The 22,517-nt window shown below is 39.6% G+C and overlaps 1 protein-coding gene across 4 annotated transcripts in view; it reads right to left on the bottom strand.

Moving 5' to 3' along the window:
- Prkdc (protein kinase, DNA activated, catalytic polypeptide) overlaps positions 1-22,517 on the bottom strand; it is a 204,796-nt gene that overhangs the window by 29,698 nt on the left and 152,581 nt on the right. For 2 of the 4 annotated variants that reach the window (NM_011159.2, XM_011245841.3), the window contains 8 exons: positions 21,868-22,092; positions 20,561-20,669; positions 17,403-17,514; positions 12,489-12,675; positions 6,446-6,620; positions 4,315-4,508; positions 2,751-2,946; positions 1,692-1,837 (listed from right to left, as the gene is read on the bottom strand). In NM_011159.2, coding sequence (NP_035289.2) covers positions 1,692-1,837; positions 2,751-2,946; positions 4,315-4,508; positions 6,446-6,620; positions 12,489-12,675; positions 17,403-17,514; positions 20,561-20,669; positions 21,868-22,092 — 1,344 coding nt within the window. The other 2 variants (XM_006521861.4, XM_017316892.2) reach the window with 2 other exon arrangements.

The raw sequence follows: 22,517 nt of genomic DNA, 5'->3' as shown, positions 1-22,517 counted from the left end.
AAAGAATTTTCAGGTTTCCATTTATAAAAATGTTCGACTACATTATACATTCTTTATAAACATTGGATACAATGAAGTTTTTAATTTAATTTTATTTTAAATTATGTCTATGTAGCCCTGGCTAGCCTAGAAACTGCAATGCAGACCAGGCTGTTCTCAACCTCTGCTTCCCAAATCCTGGGATTTAATGCATGCTACAACTAGCCATAATAAACTTTTGGAAGTCACTGTCAATATAGAATCAAAAGCTATATAATTTGGGTCAGTGAGATGGCTCAGTGGGTTAAGGCACTTGCTGCCATGTCTGGCAACTGGATTCAATCCCCAGGACTCAGATGGTGTGAGAAGAGGAATGACTTCTGAAAGCTGTCCCCTGACCTCCACATGTGCGCTGTGGCACAAGTATGTGCACATGCAAATTAACCAAATAAGTGTAATAAAAAAAATTAAAGGGCTTTTTCTCTTGGAAATGCCTCCCACTCTAGGACTTTTTTTTTTAAATCTTTTTAATTTTCCTTAATTTCTCACGTTCCCTCAATTTTACACTTCTCTGCAATTCTTGGTAAAGCTTGTTTCTGCTTTATACACTGAAAAGGAAAAAAACAAAAACAAAAAAAGCACTACTGAAAGTCTTCAGCACTCAGAATCAGGTCTGATAGCATAGTGGGCCCTCATGGCTCAAAGATGAAGCTTGTTTAAGATTTTGCTATACAGAGCTGGGGAGACGGCTCAGTTGGTAAAAAGAAACTGAATTCTGTTCCCAATACCTATTGTTGAAGACCATGACCCTGTAATCCCCAGGGAGCTGGGGAGGCAGGGACAGGAGGAAATGGGACAGGGTAGGGCTTGCTGCCCAGTCAGTCTAGCTGAATTGGGAAGCTCTAGGTTCAGGGTGACAATCTGTCTCAAAAGACAATGTGGAGAGCAGGAGAGGAAGATACAGGGTACAGGGCACTGTACACACACAAACACAACAACAAAGATCTTGCTACATAAAGCAGGTGAGTAGCAGTTAGTCCTTTCTGAACTCTTATTTTCAAGTCAAAGCTTGGGTCTATGTTTTAGTTATAAATCTGTAAAAACAGGAAGGAACCTTTCAGATGGCCCTGTTCTTTTATAGATGGGGCCTTCCCTATACAGATAGGTCCCAGAGGACAGGGGCACAGTCAGCATGTGTATACCCAAGTGCTCCATGGAACAAGCATACGAAGGTTGCAGGGTGTTGTATGTGCATACATGAACCTCTCCATTCCCACCTAGTCCTCACCCTAGGCTAAAATAAAAACTAAGCTTAAGATACCAACAGATGTTATAGACTGCAGCTTCATCTGTGTAGAGGGTAAACTTCCATATAAAGTCCTTATCTTGGCTCCTTGATTGATTTGGTTCTTGTTTAGATCCAGTGTTTCCACTACACCCACAAAGGAGAGTAGGTAAAAGTAGCAGCACACATCTGTCATCCTCAGATGCACGAGAAAGCAAGAGAATCACATCAAGTTGCAAACAGGGCAGAAGTCGAGGAGTGATGCCTGAGATTGTCCTCTGACTTCTGCACGCATGATGTGCAAAAACACAAAAGTAGGGAAAAAACCAAAAAGCCATAACGTGCATTACACACACTGAGTATACATATAAGTAAAAATGTATCTTTAATTCCTGGAAAGTTCTCTTCCACTCTCAAGGATACCAACCTCTTTTGTCATTATGTTTAAGGTCTCCTCTGAATACTGCTCTATAATCTGAAGTAATCTAGGAAATTTCAGCCTGGCTTCAGAAGAGTTTAACTTTAATGCTCTCAGCATTTTTTCCACCACAAGTGCTGGATATGCTTCCATTTCTATAGAATCAAAGACAGCAAAGAAGGAAACGAAGGTTAGCACATAAACCATAAATCTGACAAATGATTCTCTTCCCCTTTGCTTGGCTTTTTTTTTAGTCTGTCACTGTTCCCTCTCCAGTGATTTCTTTTTTTCTTTTTCTTTTTTTTTTTTTTTTTTTTTCGAGACAGGGTTTCTCTTTATACCCCTGGCTGTCCTGGAACTCACTTTGTAGACCAGGCTGGCCTCAAACTCAGAAATCCCCCTGCCTCTGCCTCCCAAGTGCTGGGATTAAAGGCGTGCGCCACCATCGCCAGGCCAGTGATTTCTTTCAGTCAAGAAATGTCACTAATCTTTCAGGAAGCAGTTTTCATCCTGTATTGACAGCACACATTGGATGATGCTCCTGATTCTTTCCTAGAGCAAGAGGTAGACCATAGGAGCCTGTAAGTTACCTGAAGCAAATGAGCCAGTTGCAGTGACTCACCCCTGCAATGCTAGCACCTGAGACATAGAACAAAATGGCAAGTTCAAGGCCAGCTTGTGCTACATAGTCTCTATATACACGTCTCTAAAAGTTAGCTCAGTGGTGGAGTTCTTGCCTAATATTATTAAGGCTAGTTTAAACCCCAGAATTGCCAATAAATACAGCAGATTTTATTTAAATACAGGTGTGTTGCTTGGAGAAACTACTAATTTTTTTTTTAAAGATTTATTTATCTGATCCCATTATAGATGGTTGTGGTTGCTGGGAATTGAACTCAGGACCTCTGCAAGAGCAGTTAGTGCTCTTAACCACTGAGTCACCTCTCCAGCCCCTGAAACTACTATTTCTAAAGATGAAACAAAGTACAAGATTTGTCATTTGAAAAAAAGCACCCATTAGATCAAAAGCATCTATATGTTATTCAAGCTTGCAAACAGAACACTAACCTGCACTTGTCTTCTGTGAGGCACTCTCTTCTACCTTTCGGAGTTGTTGGTCACAGAAGCCTACCAGTGTCATATAAGCATGGGCCCGCTCAGCAGCAGCCTCATGGCCCCAGCAGGAAAGCTGGGTTTCCTCTTCAGCTGACTGCACGGCCTTGGAGAGGTGATGGAATGCTCTCTGGTACAGACCCGTGATTACCTGGAATTGAGAAGATACATGACTAGATCAATAGCTCTGAAATAACACTGAGAAGTTAGGTGTGGTGTGTGCAGTCGCAACTGAAGCAAGGGGATCCCTGGGGACTATAAGTTTGATGCTTGTCTAGTCAATCCAGACTTCTTAAATAAAATAAACATTAAAAGCTATACTAACTGTGGTGTAAATGTGTGTGTATGTGTGTGTGTATGCACATGCACATGAAAGGCAGTAAATAATCTTAGTAAAATCTGGAACAATATTACAACTAGATAAACTAAAGAGAACATGCTGGTCAGTCAATGAGCCATACAGAGGTGGCCCAGTCTAAGGCACTGTGAACTCCACTGGTTTCACAAAAATGACAAAAGCTGGTGCTGCATGATCATATCCTGCAAAGATGTCAGTGATACTGACAAGGGAGAAGACAGGACCACATGACACTACTGAAGTAGAATGGAAGATGAAGAGGATAACTATTAAAAGTCCAAAATTATCCAAGAACCAAAATAATATGACTGCACCACTGCCCCACACACTAAGCGAAGCAGAGCTGAATACAACCCTTTTCCTAAAGGTTGTTTAACCCACAAGCTAGTGGAGAGACCATCTCAATGGAAATTAGTGATGAAATTCCATATATGAAAGCTTGTTTTAAAGATCTGTATTACCAAGTTGGGTATGTAATTCCAGTATTCAGGATGCAGAGGTAGAAGGATTGTTCTAAGGCTCAAGTCAACCCGAGCTACACAATCAGTTCCAGGACAACCAGAGCTACTTAACAGGGGATAAAAATAAGACAACAAAATCCCTATACTATTCAGGAAGCTGGGATGAGCTCAGTTGGCAGAATGATTGCTTAGTTTACATGAAGTCGTGAGTTCAGACACAATACCACATAAACTGGGTGTGGTGGCACACACCTATAATCTGGCATATGGGAGGTATAGAAAGTGCAAATCCATCATTGGTTAGAGAGCAAGTTTAAGACATGCCTGGAATACAGAAGATACTGGCACAAACAAACAAACAAACAAAAAAGAAAAACAAAACAAAACAAAAAAGGTTTAATTCAAATAATAAATAAGAAATACATGGAACGTTCAATTTTCCATATAATAAACTTGAAATAAAACTTGTCAATCGTTTCATCTTAATTCATCATTTCATTTCAATTGTGTTTTTGAGACCAGGTCTCACTTTATAGCTCAGCTCTGTGCACGGTGGTGCCTCCCAAATGCTAGGTTTACAGCTGTGAGCCACTATTCCTGCCTTTAAGCATATTTTGAATTGACAAAAGAGTACTCTCTTATTGAGGCTTCACTTTGTCCTGAGGGCAGCACATAAAAGACACACAATACAACAACTTACCGTCTCTGTGTTCTCTGCATTAGATCCGGAAAGTGTCAAGATTGAGTTCACCTTGTTCTCCTCCAGGTCAGACAGGCAGGCTGGCTCTCTGCTGAGAGCATCAGCCATGATTCTGCAAGTTGTGCCCAAGAGAATGCTCTGGTCACAAGAGGCCTGAATGTTTTTATTTAAGTAGTTTGAAATATCACTTTCATCTGTTGTATTAAAAAAGAACACATTTTTTTTTAAAATAAGAAATTCACAGTCAGTAACTTCTTTTCTATTAAGAGATTAACTAACATAAATCTTGAAGTACAAGAACCTGGCTTCATTTTCTGATGAAAGATGTTCTTATACTCCCTGATGAATAGAAAATGTTTTTCATTAATGTTAAAGCCTGGGTAACTGCTGCCTGTCCAGCCAGTCATTTTATGCTGTTATTACTGTTACAAGGAAACTTCCTCATGCCCGAGTTGATCGTAGATTCTGTTATATTACATGCTTCGATGCTCTTGGAAACCAATCGCAATGGAGGTCAGTAGAACGGCTTTGGATAGTTAGCCACAATAAGCTTGGACCTGATCCAACCGCTCAGCAGTACTTCCTGCACCTGTGTATGAACGTCCACGGCTTTTGCTGTCTCTGGTTTAGACCCCGACATAAGAGACACCTGTACCAATATAAGAAGCCATTTGGAATAAGACTTCCATTTTCAGTAGGGGTTGGGTAAAGTTTTAAGTTCCCAAGACCTCTCTGGCATTTCAGGCTTAACAGCTCTGTAGGATTCTGGTTAGGGGTAGCACACAGCTCAGAATCTGATCTGCAGCCCTGACTGATTGATCAGTTCCGGGATTAATGTTCAGTTAATTATTTCTGTCTGAATGAGATTGCTGTTCATGTGGTTTGTGAGGTGGCTCCTGGACCCCACAGCTAAAAATAAACCCTGACACCCACAGTGTTAAGGTTTAAAAGCAGGAAAAACTTTTTATTCTAGAATCATCCATCACATTTTATCAAATTCTTAGTTTTGTCTGAGAACAGAAAACGGCTCTTATTAAACAAGGACTCTAGTTCTGCTTCTGAGCACGCGGTGCTGGGCAGGGAGCTCAGGGCTGTACCACCCAGGAATGTGCCCACTCGGAAGCTTAGCAGCCACGTCCTGTCTGTAGTAGGTTCCAGTCAGGATCACTGCCACAGCCTGCTCAGCTCATACAGCTCTGTGTCTGTCCGTCTGCAGGACTGCTACTGCTATGAGTACTCAATGTTATTACTATTTACTGAGGAGCAAACCCAGAGCCTCAGATATGCCAGGCAGTTGTACTCATAGTCTTAATATCAGTATAATGATTCAAGAAACCCTAGGGCCATTTCTTACGTTTCCCAGTCTTCCCTGCTCTGGGCTCTTTTGTTTGTTTGTTTTGAGATAGTCTTCCTATATAGCACTGGCAGGTTTTGAAATTGTTGACAATTACCCTGCCTTGGCCTCCTCGGTGCTGGAATTATAGGTGTGTGCTACCATATGTGGATGTTTTCTGCTCCTAGAGTTATGTGGAGAAAGTAGTCCTCATGGTGTACTTTTACACAGCCTATGGCAGTATTCTATCCTGCAGCAGTCCCATTATGTACTTGAGGTGACTGGCAGTATGGTAAGATCGTCAGATCCAACACTTTTCTCCTCCATGCTTACAGGCTAAAAGCCAAGTTAAGTATCAAGGAGAGAAAGTTTAATTTCCACTTTATTTTAAAGGTAAACATAACTCTAAATGTTGTACTGTATTAGTATATGAAACTCCCCTGATCTGCATCCGCTGCTCTCTCCTAAGAAATGTAATTGCTCTGTGGCATCCTTAACTGCTATCTATAATATTCCTAATGCAGATTTCAACTCTCTGAGGAAGTAGCACAAAAAATTAGCTTTTAAGACAATATAACTGGGCGGTGGTGGCACACTCCTTTAATCCCAGCACTCGGGAGGCAGAGGCAGGCAGATTTCTGAGTTTGAGGTCAGCCTGGTCTACAGAGTGAGTTTCAGGACAGCCAGGGCTACACAGAGAAACCCTGCCTCAAAACAAAACAAAACAAAACAACAACAACAACAAAGACAATATAAAATAGCACTCTCAAATTGATGCAGACAATAGCATCTAATTACCCAACAGCGTGATGGTTTTGAGCATATTGAGGACTTGTTCCCGAGGGCTCTGAGTGTGGCTCCGGCAGTGGTTCAGCTGGGAGTAACTATGCAACCACTGCACTCGCCAAATTTCTCTTGTTTTTGATTCTTTATGCATCTCTTTCAGGAGTTTCATGGAGAGTGAGAAATTACTCTATAAAAACAGAAGGAAAAGAAAGAAAAGGTTTTGAGACATCTCGTTATATAGCCAGAGGGCCTTCTTGTGCTTCTCGTAGCTCCAGTGTAGACACCATTAGAGATACAACCTATGTCTAGGAAAATTAGACTTTTAAAATTTGAATTGCTATCTCCTTTTTTTAAGGCATGGGATGTACATATCAGGTGTGAAAAGGCAAAATACCATCCACATCTGACCACTATAGAAAATTACTTTAAAAAAGTTTTTAACTGGCCTGTTTTCCTTGTTATATGTTACAACATGCCCTTGAGCAGTCAACTCATTTCCTTAGAATTTAAAATGCCCATTTTAAAATTTGGGAAGACCATTACAGAAAACTATAACCAGTCAAAATGCATAGTTTCAAAGCCAAATCCATTGGGTACATCTACAGTAAAATTCTTGCACATAAGGTTCAGGAAATCGTTGTAGAAGAAGGAGCAGAAAGACTATAAGAGTTAGAGAACAGAGCTTGCTGTAAGATCATGTTGCTTTGGAATGTCAGAAGCTATACCCAGTGTAAGAAGCTAAATCCCCTTTCATATGGTTGATCAGGGTAGTCCAAATAACTGCCAAAGCAATACAGACTACTGATATAGCCCCGGGATGCCTCTCAGAGGTTGAAGATAAACCTCTATTTCTGAAGACCCTGAACTCTTAGGACACTCAGAAGATTTGAGCTGATCTGACCTGAAAGTCTCCTTCCTACAGTCTGGCTTTCACATGGTGGCTTAAAATACTAAGCAGACTGCCATGGGAGGGAAACAGTAGTCTTATCTAGCTCCTACACCTATGAGCCACAGTGACAGCACAACAAGGCATCTTTAAGGTGCAGTAAGTCATACTCACATGTTGGTGGTAACCATTAACTGTTTAAGTGGACTTAAGGCACACTCAACAGGAGGGAAACCATGCCTGGTATTAGAAATCTTGACAACTTCCATGGCTAATGAGGTCATAAGTCTTAGAAAATACTCCATTGCCACACTGCTAGAGCATCTTTACCATCTTATCTTTACATCCACAAATATGTATATCTAATGCTCACTGAAGAAGCTTCTCTTTATAGAAAATGGAAACCATCACAGAAAATCACAACTAGACTCAATTCAGAGGTCAATAGAAGGTGGAAAGCCCAGAGCCCATGGATACATATATATTATAAATCCTACATGGTTCAAGGAACATTCCTGAAGAAGGGACATTAAAATGATAGAGCTAGACTATCACAGAGTTTGTTGTGAAACAGTCACTTTTAAAAATGACTGCATAAAAAAATATAAAAAAAACATAAAAAAATGACTGCATAAATATGACTGGAATAATGGCAATGTGAATCAACATAATAACGTGGAAGGGGGTAAATGCATGATGCTCACCCTTAGACAAAGAACTAAAGGCAACTAATGTTTTGGAAGAAGAGTATCTGGGAGGGGCTGGAGGGAGGAAAGGGAAGGGGAAAATGATAGGTTTCTACTTGAATTAAAAATATATTTTCAAAAATTGTTTGTTTTTTTTAAACCCTGTTCAGGTATAAAGCATTGTACCTCTCTCAATCAGACAGAGTCTCATGCAATCCCTACTGGCTTGGAAGTCACTGCAGAGTTGAGGGGAACACTGAACCTTTGGTCCTGCATCCACCAGTGTTGGGCTTGTACTACGCCAAATTTCATGGTGTTCTGGGGCTCCATGCATGACAGGCAAGTACAGTATTTGAACAACATCCTCAGTTTGTCCTGAGGCAGAGATCTTTCTGTACTGACCAGGCTGGTCTCAGACTCAGGATCCTCTTGCCTCGGTCCTCATTGCTGGGATTACAGGTGTGAGCCACAATACCTGTCTATGAAACATTCTACATATATGGAGAATACTGTACCTTTATGAGATATACAATCTGAAAACATCCTGTCGTATTACATGTACTAGCATTCTACTTTAATAAAGCACGTATTTTGTTTATCTGTTTATTTAACTGGAAGTCTTTTCTTATCCCCCTTCATTGTTATACATTTCTAATGTCATCAGCATACATAATTTCCAAACCCCTCAGTGTAATCTCCAGCCTGCATGCACAACTGTGTGGGTCACACTTTACCTTAAACCTGTCCTGAAGAGGCTGCAGCTTCTCAGCTGAGAGCAGGCTCTGCAATTCAAGCGTCCCTTCTGTAAGTCTCCCTGCCCATGTGCTCCCAGTCCTGGGACACCACTCTTCTTCACCTACCTGTCTTGTTTAGAATGGAGCTAGGAGAACAGTGGTATCTTTTCCTTGACAATTTGAGAGATAGTTACCCTCAGCTTATTAAGGAGGCCCTCACCAAATTCCTAAAGTCAAGCCATCCTGTTCTAACCACCTTCCTTACCCCAATACGTTTCTGCGTGTTTGCTTTTGTTTCTGTCCATGTCTAAATAATAAACCAACATTTACATTCTCCTAACACACTCAGCTCGTCAGCGTTTCTATATGTTACATCAGCTGGTAAACCAGGCTCTAACTCATGTGCATATTGGCTCTCCTCCTGCACTGGGGTTCAGTGCCACTACTCTGGAGACAACTCCAGTTGTGTGGACAATGGTCTCCTCCATGATTCTTCCTCTGTAGTTTAGTAAAGCAAATGCATCCATGCTGCGGCTGCACTGTGAACTTCCAGAAGGTACCTCACTTCAGCAATCCCTCTCCCTGTTTTCAACCCACCAGTTCCCCTACTCCTCATTACGTGCCTCTAAGCTGCTCCTCAGACCTTGTTCATTCTTCCTTTTCTGCATTCTTATCCACTTGCCTTCAGAGATTCCTTCAGAGCTATGTGGTGGTTTTGAATATGCTTGGCCCATAAGGGAATGGTACTATTGGCAGGTGTGGCCTTGTTGGAGGAACTGTGTCACTGTGGGGGTGGGCTTTGGGACCTTTCTCCTAGCTGTATGCAAGACCGTCTTCTCCAGTTTGCCTTTGGACTAAGATGTAGAACTCTCAGTTCCTCCTCCTGTATCAAGTCTACATGGAAGCTACTATGTTCTCTCCTTGATCATGGACTGAACCTCTGAACCTGTAAGCCAGCCCCAATTAAATGTTGTCCTTTAGCAGAGTTGCCTTGGTCATGGTGGCTCTTCACAGCAATGGAAATCCTAACTAAGACAGCAGGCAAAAGTTTCCTGCTGAAGGACCTATTTTTCTTGGACTCTATCTTTCCTCCACCCTGCTTCCTAACTTAGGCACGGCTACCTGCATCCCAGTACAGCACAGCATCTGTTAATTCTCTGTCCTTCTCCAAAGTTCCTCATTACAACGACATGGTATTGTGAAACTGATATCCAACCACCTGGCTCTGGGAGCATCTTAGAGGGTTCTCACAGATTAGTAGACCCAAAACTCCAGCCTGGAGACTGAGGGTCCAAGGTCATTCTTACATCTCATAATGTTAGTCTTTTGGTCCTACTTCTTGGCACTGGGACATCACTCCTCATTTTCCTTATGAATGAGGTACAAGAGCTCACTTTAGCCCAGTTCACCACCCTCTACACTATACTAAATTCTTAAACTCAAGTAAATCCTATTATGACCACTTGCCTTTAGTTTCCAATTAGACATACTTTCCAAAAGATTTTCTCTGTTTCTAAGAATAAAGTGCCCTTCCAGCATCATGGTCCTTCAGATTTTATCACCAAGTCAGAATTGTTCATCTGTTGGCTCCACAAAGCACTTTCTGGTATATCGTGAAGGGCTTGGCAATAAAAAGAATCAAAACTCAAATTGTAAAATTGGAGGACTAGAACTCTGGCCTTCTCCACATCACATGCAGCTTAGTGAGAGGTTTGGTTATGCCTCCCTTTCTACAGTCAGAGCTAAGCTAGGCCCTGGAAGACAACAATGAAGGCTTTTGTTAGGAAGGTGTATGCTTCCTTTCCCCTGAAGGTTTCAAAGAGAAACTGCTTTTAGTTGAGGAAGATCTGTTGTGGAAGGAATACGGTGACATATTTGTAGCCATTTCCAGCTCTCAGGGTCAGTCTGCCACTGCCAAGACTGCTATGTGCAAGTCACATAAGAGCAATGCAGGGCAGAGAGCTGAGGGAGCAAGGCAGATCACTGCAGAAAGTCATTGAGATATGCCTAATGCCAGCCTTTCAGATGGCTTCTTAGTTACTATGACTGAGAAAGTTATTTTATTCTTGAAGCCCTCCTAATACACCACAAAGGGAAGAATATATAAATGAACATTTAAACTGATAAATTAGAATGGTTAACTATTTTTAGTAGACTAAGGGTTATAAAGAAGGTTTATAACAGCAGTTAACAAATGGCATTAAAATAACAAGCTGAATATATTAAAATATAATTAATATTTTAATAAATATATAATTTTCAAGCAACATAAGCACAAGATCTGATTATCAAATGCAAGACATCTACAAACTAAACCTATAAAACCTGTAACCATCAAGTATTCATTTTTCTAAGTGATATAAATCTGGCATTATGTTTATTTGCTTTTAAATAATAGAAAATAATCATATTCAAATAATAAATAGGTTTCTAATAAACCTACTTTGAGGCTTTGCGGGTAATTTATAAAAAATATTTCTTCAAAGTTATTTACTCGCCAACTGTTGGATATGGAACTCAGGGCCTTGGTAGGTAAGAGTTCTACCACTGAGCTACATCCTAGCTTCCAAAATTACTTCCTTATAAAGAGAATAAGATCAATAATTTTTTTTTTTCTTTTTTCGAGACAGGGTTTCTCTGTGTAGCCCTGGCTGTCCTGGAACTCACTTTGTAGACCAGGTTGGCCTCGAACTCAGAAATTCGCCTGCCTCTGCCTCCCAAGTGCTGGGATTAAAGGTGTGAGCTACCACGCCCAGCTCCAATTAATTATTTTTAAAGTTGATGTTTTAGAGGAAAGTTAAGAAAAAGGTTAGTTCAACATTCAGAAGCTTTCTGAACAAAGCCTCTAATTCTTCACTGTATTTTAAAGTGGCAGTTTGTGTTTTAAGTAGCAAAGAGGTGCTGTGGAGCTAGGGGATGTAAGGAAATAGCATCCTTTTCCCCTCTGTTTTATAACAGGACCCTGGAACTTTTTTTTTTTTTTTGGTGTTTTTCCAATTTTGTTATTTTATGTAACAAAACCTCCCAACTTGTTATGGTCTGTAATAAGGTAACATTTACATATGAATTTAATCTGAATTGTGAAAGACCTTAGTAATATATCCAATGTCAAGAAATAGAGACGAATCAAAGAAAAAGTTAATTCTTGTTTTTCCCTTCAACAAAATATGTTCCTTTGTAAAATTAAGTTACATGTGTAGACCTAAATGCGCTTGGCTTTTTGAAACCGTATGAGGAATTCCATCCTAATAAGTTACCCAGTGTGAAGCGCCAAAGCTTCCGATTGTAGAAAAGCTCACTGAAATGTATAGAGTTTGGATCTGGTTACTATCAGTGTGCGATGGTTTTGCTTTGCAAGTTCTTTTAATAAAATTACAATACAAATAAAAAAAAAAAAAAAAAAAAAAAAGAAAAGCGAGACAAACCTTTAAAACTTTTTAAAGCAATTAAAGAAATAGCAGCTATGAATTTGAGAGAGAGCAGAGGATGGGATTATGGGAAGAGTTGGAAAGAGGAAATGGAAGACTGACATCAAGCAATTATATCTTAAAAATTAATATTTTTTAAAAATTTACTGATTTTAAGCCAAGATTTAAGGATTTGTGTTTGTCTTTTATTACACCTTGACATATCACAGCATATATGCTTTAATAAAAGAGAAGAAGCTCTAAAAAAAAAAAAAAAAAAAGAAAAAGGTTAGTTCAGGGAGCTACCAAGGAGCCCCAGGAGAGCACTGAAAGGGAGAGTACCTGCTTCCAGGCGCTTTCTATCATCTTCATTTTCATGGTGAATCTGCAGCTCTGAAGCATGCAACGAACATCTTCCTTTGGCTCGTACACTTCCCTGTCAATGGACTCTTCATCCTCATCCACACTCATACTGTGATCTCCTGAAGGAGCAGTCAGTCTCTCTTCTATTTTACTGAGAAAGAAGCAGCTACACAAGAAAACAAGAAATCAGCTGCAATGTCAGAGTCATGAAAGCTACCTGATTTCTGAGAGGAGACTGCAGCAACACCACACAGAACTGGACAGGTATTAAGGGTTCACTTGTCTTACAGTATAAATATACACAGAAGGGATTAGATTTCTCCCAATTTAATAAATACACTCTTGAAAGATTACCAAGAATAGTTCGACATTTCTAGATTCTATTCAGTGCCTCCAGTTCCCTAAAATAAAGCATTTACATTTAAATGGTTTTCTCTAAATGGGTAGCACACAATGTCTTAACTCAAAAGCCATTTGTGTCATTGTATCTCCAATCTAAGGTCCTATTCCCAGAGACAGAAATGTAAAGTAACACAGAAGTTATGAACAATCACTGATCAGTACATATCTGTACTCTCCAGTGAGGAAAGGAGGCAGGAGAATCAGCTCCAGTCTTAGGCCAGCCTGGAGCACAGTGAGTCCTCAGTCATGTGTCACACAGTGAGTCCTCAGTCATGTGTCACACAGTGAGTCCTCAGTCACTGAGGACTTTTGAAACATTTTGAAATAAGTATGTCCTAAGTTTGAGTTCCTTGCACATGCAGCCTGTATCTTTTCAATTATTTTCCATCCCTGGGGATTTTTTTAAAACACTCAAATAGAAATAATTATTTTTGTTATGTAGTCTTGGCTGGTCTTAAACTTGATATGCATAGAACCAAATTTACAAAGATCTTATTGCTTCTGCCTCCTGATTGTTGGGATTATAGGTATAGGCTACTGTGTATACAAATTGTAATTTATATACAACTTCGTACAAGTACATATAAATGAAAGATTATATATAAATTTATACATAAAGATTATAGTTATAATTTACACCTATGATTTTGTTTAAGTGATATATTTCATATTACTATCAGTAGTACTAGCAAAGAGGTGTAACACACAAAGTTTTTCCCTAATCAATCAAATAACTTCCAGCTATTCATCTAGGGTTTAATTTTTTTCCTTTTCTTCTTCTTTCTCCTCCTCCTTCTTCCTGTCATTTTGGGGGGCCTTGTTATATTATTCAAGCTGGTCTCAAATTTGTAGACTCAAGTAATCTTTCCATTTCAGCTGCTTAAATAACTAAGAGTACAGGCATATAACAGGAAAGCAGATGTCTCTAATTTCTTAGAGACATTATAGTCAAATAAACTAGTGTGCCTCTTTACCTACCTATATTTTCCTTCCTTTTCTAGAAACCAAGACACGAGCCTTTCCCACCATGGACCTGCTTTTATTCTTGTACACTACTCAACACATCCTGCCCCTCTTCCCCAAAATCTACTATTGTTTTTAATCTTTTACTGCTTTAAATCACATTTAAAACAATTATAGATAAGCAAAAAAATGTTACAAAAAGGGCACTTGATCACAGATAAGATAGGAAGGAATGTACTACATACATGAGACGGGTTCTCCCAGGTAAGGAGAAATTAACCCAATTCCACGTATCAGAGGGGACAGAGGTGTAGGAGGTTTACCATCCTGGGGAGCACAGGGCCCAAAAGAGAACTGCCTTGACTTTAGGACGGCACTATGAGCCTCTTGCATCCTACCTCTGTGTTGTCTAGAAACTGAACAATGCAAAATAAAATTCCTGAGAATGGAAAACAATTAAAACCTGCAGGCTGCACGTGCAGGGAATTAAAACTAGGGAGAAAGTTCTAACACTAGATTGACTTTCTTGTTTTGTTCTTTTTTACTTTGCTGTATGAGTGTCTGGTGCCATGGGGCAATGTGGGGGTAAGGATCTGTAAGAGCTGTGCACAGATCTCCAGATAAGCATACATGTGAAAGACAGAATCAGAACCATGTGTGGAAGGCTGGACCATGAACAAGGCGGAGCCTCCTTGGTCTCTAATCCCAGTGCCAAACATCATACAAAAGCCAGAGTGTACACAAGAGACTATTCATAAAGCCAAGATACAATCCAAAATTGATTTTAAAAAAAATGAAGAAAGTAAAAGTGACTGTCAGTGGAAAAGAGTCAACAGACATGAGTCAGAATAATCACTTCAAACATGATGCAAGACATCAAGAAAACACACATAATTGGGCTGGAGAGGCAACTCTGTAGTTGGGAGCACACACTACTTTCTACGGGCACTTAGCTCAGTTGTCTGCATCCAGGTCAGACAGCTCACAACTGCCTTAGAATCTGAGGTCTTTAGGCATGGTACTACCTTTAACTCCAGCACTTGGGAGACAAAGGCTCGCAGTTACTTTACTTTTCATTGATAAAAGAAGGATTTCATCAGGAAGTAATAACACCTATCAATGTGATGGCTAATATCAATTTGACAGGATCGAGAATCACATAGGAAACAAGCCTTAGGCATGTCCGTGAGGGGTTATCTAGACTAGGTTATCCCCTGGGCATACCTGTGAGGAATTATCTAGATTAGGTTACCCCTTGGGCATGCCTATGAGGGACTATCTAGATTTCCTGGGACTGGGGTCCTAAATAAAAAGGAGAAAAGCCAGTTTATAACCAGCATTCATCATTCTCTTCCTTCTGCTATGAATAAAGTAATAACCAGCTGCTTCAAGTTCTCATTGCCATGGCTTCCAACTGATGATGGGCTACATCCTTCAACTAGGAGTAGAAATCAACTCATTCTCCTTAGATTGTTTTGTCAGGTTATTTCACAATAGTAACAGGAAAATTTAAAACCAAAGGGAAAAACAGACAATTTCACAATCAATAGAGTCTGACGATCCCTACTTCAGCAGCTGAGGGAGTGAGACAAAAAGTAACAAGCTGTCTATGTCTTATGATAGTTTAAGATTATGAAAAAAATCGAGAGATGAGGATCAAGTCACAGCAATGTCTCACTAGGAGACTGAATAAAAATGTGGTATTTGTCGCCTTCCTGAAGTCGAGGTCTTTTCTTTTCTTTTTTTTTTTTTTTTTGAGACAGGGTTTCTCTTTATACCACTGGCTGTCCTGGAACTCACTTTGTAGACCAGGCTGGCCTCGAACTCAGAAATCCGCCTGCCTCTGCCCCCCCCCCCCCCCCCCCCGAGTGCTGGGATTAAAGGCGTGCACCACCACCGCCTGGCTCCAGGTATTTTCTATTTTCACTTTCAGAATGTCTCAACCTTCAACGGCTGCCTTAATCCCTAACCAAAGTCTGAAGCTGCGAGGAACTAACAGCAGACATTCTATGCATATTTCCAAAGTACACAGAAAAATGTAAAGGGTACAAAAAAGGTACACCGGGGGTATCTATACCTCACCATAAGATTTAAGTTGATAACCATGGAACAAGGGTCAAAAAAACAAGAAATAATTTTTGAACTGTACAGATGAGATTAGCAGACAAGACCTTGGGAGAGGTGAGTGTCGCAGGACGCAGGGCATTTGCACACCTCAGACGGTCGCCCACGTTAGTTTCTTACTGGTTTCAAGGAAGAAGAAAAAAGGTGGAAGAAGCACAAGAGCCCGAGGACTTTCATATGGTAGGATAAAACACCGAGTCTCATCAGGAGGAAACAAGACAATCACAAATGGAGGAACAATTCACACTGTCAGCATCCTATGACACACAATAGGGCTCAGGACTGCTGTAGAATTAAAAAGGCTAAAGTAATAAAACAAAATGTAGCCCATAATTCTGGAGTAGATCTGCTCCTACAGGGAGATCTACAGTAGGAAACACTACAGGCACTGCAGTGCTTCAAAGGACACTGATAGACAGCTGAAAACTGCAACTGGACAGCAGGTTCAAGACTAGAACAGGAAAATTTACCAATGTGTTTAGTAAAAGAAAGGAATAGATATTTAAAAAATAAGAGCACATGAGAAATGCTACTCATGTGCAGATCATTTAGGAAGTACGTATATGCATGGGAGAAACAGAAAGAATAAGGCTTATGTACTTATGTAATAAAATGTCAAAAGTATTCAAACAAAATGAGGGAACCTAGTAAAAAGGTACACAAGAGAGTTCTACATTTCTTGCAATTTCCCCACAAATAAGAACACTTCCCAAAATAAAAACTAAAATGAGAAAAATTGGTAATAAATGAAAACAGAACATGATACCAGGGTTGGAGTCCCTGAGTACTGCTTGCTATGGATGGTTCACAAATAGTTGACAACCTCTGATTCCGTGGCCCCTTTCCTGAGTAATGGGTAATATCACCCTCTAGACAATACAAGGTGAGGTCTGGACAGGGCCTTCCCCTTATAAGAGGAGAAGGGGAAAGGTTATGAGGGGTACTTGGAGGAAAGGAGAGCTGCAATCAGGATGTAAAGTGAATAAATAAATTAAAAGAAAAAAAGGAACATGACCGTAGAACTGAGAACTAAACACAACTATATTTGGGAACCAGGAAGCAAAAGGCCAAGCGTTAAAAACACAAGTTTTAAAAGAGAACAATGAAGAATCATTACACAGCAGTCTTCTTCCCTGTCTACTGTAAAAGAGGAGGAGATGCAGGGCTGCCCCCATCACTGCCAGTGCTCACAACGACAGCTAGAGGATAGCAAGGATCCCTTAGAAGAAATGTGGGACTGAAGGAGGCACTGCAGCCATGAGGATTTGTTAGAACAGCTTATATAGGTGATCAGTATGGCAGAGGGAGGCTAGGCATATTTTCATAAGCCTTGGTCTCAAAGAATCTCCATGCTGGCAATTCTAGAAAAGAACACTGATTTGGCTCAGTAAGACCATATACTACCGATTTGTGATGATGTCATCCCAGATGTGCATTGGGTCTGTCACAACATCTGGGTATCTGCTGGTCCAGGTTTTTAGAAGTCTCCTTAGGGGACCCAGAGATGATAAGTCACCTAAAAATAATATTAGAGACAGATCATATCTATGGCTGAATGACAAGAAGAACAGAATAGAGCCAGCATTAGTAAATAGAAACCTAATTCAGATTTTTTAAGAATGAAAAATATAGCCAGGCGTGGTGGCGCATGCCTTTAATCCCAGCACTCGGGAGGCAGAGGCAGGTGGATTTCTGAGTTCGAGGCCAGCCTGGTCTACAAAGTGAGTTCCAGGACAGCCAGAACTATACAGAGAAACCCTGTCTCGAAAAACAAAACAAACAAACAAAAGGAATGAAAAATATAACAAGTTAAAAAAAAAACCCTAGCAAATTAAAATCGAACAACAAACAAAAAACCTAGACACTTTTATTGTTCATTCACAAAAGGAATACATGTCAGTATATAAAATGTAATATAAACACATCACTTCAATATTATATATATGTATATATATGTACAAGATTTATATATATATATACATTATATACATATATATATGAAAATAAACATAACAAATCTTTTTACATACCATAGGTCTACAGTCTTTCATCTGCAATTTAAAAACTTAAAAAGCACTGAAAATTAAATGCTTTCACAGGGTTATGATGCATTTTCTTGAGGGCTAAATATGATCTGAACTGGAACAAGGTGACTCAGTCTTTATTATCAGTGGGGATACTGACAACTTACAGTGGGCACTCATCATTGAATCTAATTCTCAAATATGTATCAGCCCTAGGATCATGCAGGGCACATTTCTAATATGTAAGACAATTATAATCCTCATGATTTTAAAATCTCACACTGCTAATGTTCTCTCTTACTATGGCTAGGAAGCAGTAGTTAGGAATACAGCTCAGTTCAGCTCAGACAGTCCTTGGTTTGAATCTTTAACTTACCTTGTGCCATCTTATACAACTTAGTTTAATTAATCTCTAGGGCACTACAAAATAGGAGGAAAAACTCCACATCTCATAAAGTTGTTACACCATTTTAAAACAGGTTACAAAAGTAAGCAAAGAGTTCTTTAAAAATGAGACACAAATGGTTGAGAAAGAAAGAAATGTTCAACATCCTTAGTCATTAGAGAACTGCAAATTAAAACTACGTTAAGATTCCTTCCATCTTACTCCTGTCAGAATGGCCAAGGTTAATAAGACAACGACAGTTCATGCTGGATAGGATGCAGAGTAAGAGAAAAACTAATCCACTGATAGTGGGATTGGAAAATTGTAGTTACTGTGGAAATGAGTGATAGATCTTCAGGAAGCTGGGAATAGATCTACTTCAAGATCCAGCTATACCACTCTTAGGCATATGCCCAAAGGACTCTACTTAATTTTATTAGGAGCCATTTTGTTCTTTTAGCAGAACAGTAGTATTTAGTTTTCCCCTAGGCCCATGGGCTACCTAGTTTCAAGTATATGGCCACCAAGCAATGTCAGACATGGCTTCCATTTCATGGAGTGGGCCAGTTATTCCCATGGTGTTTGTGCCACTATTGTATGATTATCTCTCATAAATAGGTCACTCTTGTGGGTTTGTAGTTTGTTTGTGGTTGGGTTGGTAGTTACCTTTCTTTTCTGCACAGTACTTCCCAATACCATGAACACTAGGAGTAGGGTGAAGGAAAGCCCCAAGTACTAGCTTGACTTCTCCCCATCTAATGAGCTCTGTAAGTGTTGTCTTCATTAGTTTATAGAAAGTAACCAATGGCCCTGGAAGTAACCTGAGGCATTTGGAGATTTCTATGGGGCCCCTTTGGTTAATGACTCAATGGGATGTAACCCATTCCTAGCACTGGAGGTTTCACTTGGTGCCAAAAGATGTATAGTTGGGGACTGTGCCTCTGTTATTTGATAAGTCCAATTCGATTTCTTTCATATTGTTTTAAGAACCTTTTATGTATTAGGTTTCCATATCACCCCTCAATCAGCACTTGGTGTTAGTTTCCTCCCCTAGTTCTTCTATGGTTATACAATTGTAGCCTGCTTATCAAAGAATTGACATCTAACATCCTGACATAAGCTGTATGTAATTGACAACTGCTCCCAAAGAAAAAATTAGTTATTGCCAATGGAATCTCACTAGGTATATCAACCATACTTCAGGATAAGTTCCATGCCTAGCAGTAGAGGGCCAAACCAGAATTAACTTGATGCTAGCTACTTTTGTAGACTTTTTGTCTCATACTGCTTTGTTTGGGTATTTCTGTCTCATACTGCTTTGTTTTATGTCTTATGGGTGTGTATTGCTTTTCTTTTAAAGTTCTGTTTTATTTTTTGTTGTTGCTTATTTCTTTTCTAGATAGAGAAAAAGAAAGGGTATACTGTTGGGTGGGTGGGGAAGAATCGGAGAGGACTTGGAGTGGAAGTGTGATAAGTATATTTTGTATGAAAATTAAAAAGATATAGAAAAAGAAAAAACTAACAACTTACTAGTTGTAGAAATAGCTGAAAAATACTTCTCTAAATTAAAAAAAAAAAACAATGACCAAGCCATGAAAAACATTTGATAAATAATTTTTAACTATTCAAAGGAAAATTGAAACAGATTTAGAATGAAGACATTTCACTTTAAGAAAAATATTCTCTCTTAGACTACTGGTTATTCAAAGCAATCAGAATAAAACCTACATGATCTACTATTTTCTAAAACTTCCAGCTACTCCAAACTATCTCTTCAGATTCACCATTCCATCCCATTCTGGATAGTAAGGCCTCTATCGTGGTAGGAATCTTCTGGGAAGGCTCTACAAGCCCTTCTTTTACACAGTGCACTTGGGCCCCTCCTTAGGAGCCTACAGGCCCATCTCTGGAATCACTCTCTGAGCATGCCAAGCTGTCAAAATTTTGTTTGGCTTATTTGCAGTACCCAGAACAGTGGTGTTGGATTGACTTAAATACTTAACCTAGAGATGTCAAAAGGTGCAGTTCTAGAACATATCCAAGGCAGTTTTCACCTTACATGTTAAGTTTGGCTTTACTATGCAAGAATTCAGGCACCAAAAAACCCCTCCACAATTAGAAAGAAAAAAAAAAAAAAGAAGTTAAAAACTTACCATGTTTACATATAAAACTTAGGAACTCCTCAATTTCTGCTAAAGTCTGTACAGACTGTAACTTGGCGAGTCTACTTCTATATAACAGAACATCAATACTAGAATAATTCTAGAAAAAAAGGAAGTCAGGTTTGTTATAAAGGCAATTTACTACTTAAAACTTTGAATAGAGTTTTAAAAAGCATGATATAGCCATTACCCTATAAATCATTCAGTGTATTTCAGAGCACTTAACAATTATGCCTTGGAAACTATTATTAAATGGATTAAATTTTAAAAATTTTGGGTTTCAGTTACATTTTGGTTTAACTGTATCAGTAAGATCAGTGTAATCTATCATGGTCCTTGGTTCTGCAGTCTATCATCTATTGTCCTAGTAAGGACCCACTCCTATTTACATGGCAGGCAAATGCATCCACAAATTACGTTCTTAATCTGCACTAAATTTAAAAGTCATAGTATCTTATAATGTAAAATTATGAACCACAGAAGCCAGGTTTTTAAAAAATTTATCTTTGTGTGTGAGTGAGTGTGGATGCATGCCAGGGTACAAGTGTCAGAGGGCAATCTTGGGCGTCAGTCCACTCCTGTTGGCTGTTGTACACACCAGGTTAGGGGGGGCTGTCCCCGTTTGCTCCTTTGTTGTGACACTAAAATACCGTGCCCAAAAACAACTTGGGGAGAGAAGGATTTACCTGGTTTACAAGTGACAGTTTTACCACCAAAGGCAGCCAAGGAGCTCAAAGCCGGCACTTAGAGGCAGAACTGAGGCCGAGACCACAGAAGAGCAAGCTGCTTAGCAGCTTGCTTCCCACAGCACACTCAGATTTCTTTCTTTTTCTTTTTTTAATGATTCCTTTTTTATTTTTATGTGCATTTGTGTTTTGCTTGTATGCATGTCTGTGTGAGGGTGTCAGATCCCCTGCAACTGGAATTACGGACAGTTGTAAGCTACTAGTTGTGGGTGCTGGGAAATGAATCCCTCTGGTTCAGCTTGCTTTTTTTTTTTTTTTTTTTTTGGTTTTTCGAGACAGGGTTTCCCTGTATAGCTCTGGCTGTCCTGGAACTCACTCTGTAGACCAGGCTGGCCTTGAACTCAGAAATCCGCCTGCCTCTGCCTCCCAAGTGCTGGGATTAAAGGCGTGCGCCACCACGCCCGGCTTCAAGTAAACTTCTATACAACTATTCCACAGAGAAAATTCTACGTAGTTGGGAGGGAGACAAAGAGATTATTTAAAGTAATCTAAAGTAAGACACTTAAAACTATTATAAAAACAGTATACATCACATAGGTCCATCTGCCTTACTTGCATGAAAATCTGAATGCCATTTTTAATGTAGTATGTGGCTCTGTCAATATCATCCTGCAAGATGTAAAGAAGACTCAGCTCTTGACTATACTGAAGCTCCAGGACCGTCTTCTGCAGCTCCTTGTTCATGGCTTCATCCACAAATGTTAGCAGAGATTGGTTGCCTTCTCCTTGAAGCAGGAGCTTTAGTTTGCTACGGATCACATATGGCAGATACGTCTCCTGCAGAACCGCAAGAGTCAACTCTTGATTTAGAAAGCCAATCTGGGTGAATGCAATCATTTTCTATTTCAATATTATTTGGAATAATGTTACAGCTCATATACTTTGTCAGACTGGAGGGAGGTTTGGAGCAATAAACTTTTATTGAACCAGAAGAAAAGAGACATGCAGAAGGAAAAACTTTCATACAAGCAAGTATGCATAAATTCACATAAAGTCATATACAAATTCACACATATGTATTCATACACCTCCATGCAAACCAGTTGGGTCTTACTACATACTTACCTCATAATTACACACACACACACACACATCCATACATTTGTACATTTGTGTATAAAGCAAAAGAACAAGTGCCAGTGGTAAGGGGAAGCCTGCCTATTCTATATGTTCTCTGCAGCTTCTTCTTTGTCTCTCTTTCT

Source organism: Mus musculus, chromosome 16, assembly GCF_000001635.26.
Source record: "Mus musculus strain C57BL/6J chromosome 16, GRCm38.p6 C57BL/6J".
NCBI lineage: Eukaryota > Metazoa > Chordata > Mammalia > Rodentia > Muridae > Mus > Mus musculus.
This window is presented reverse-complemented; position numbering and strand designations above follow the sequence as displayed.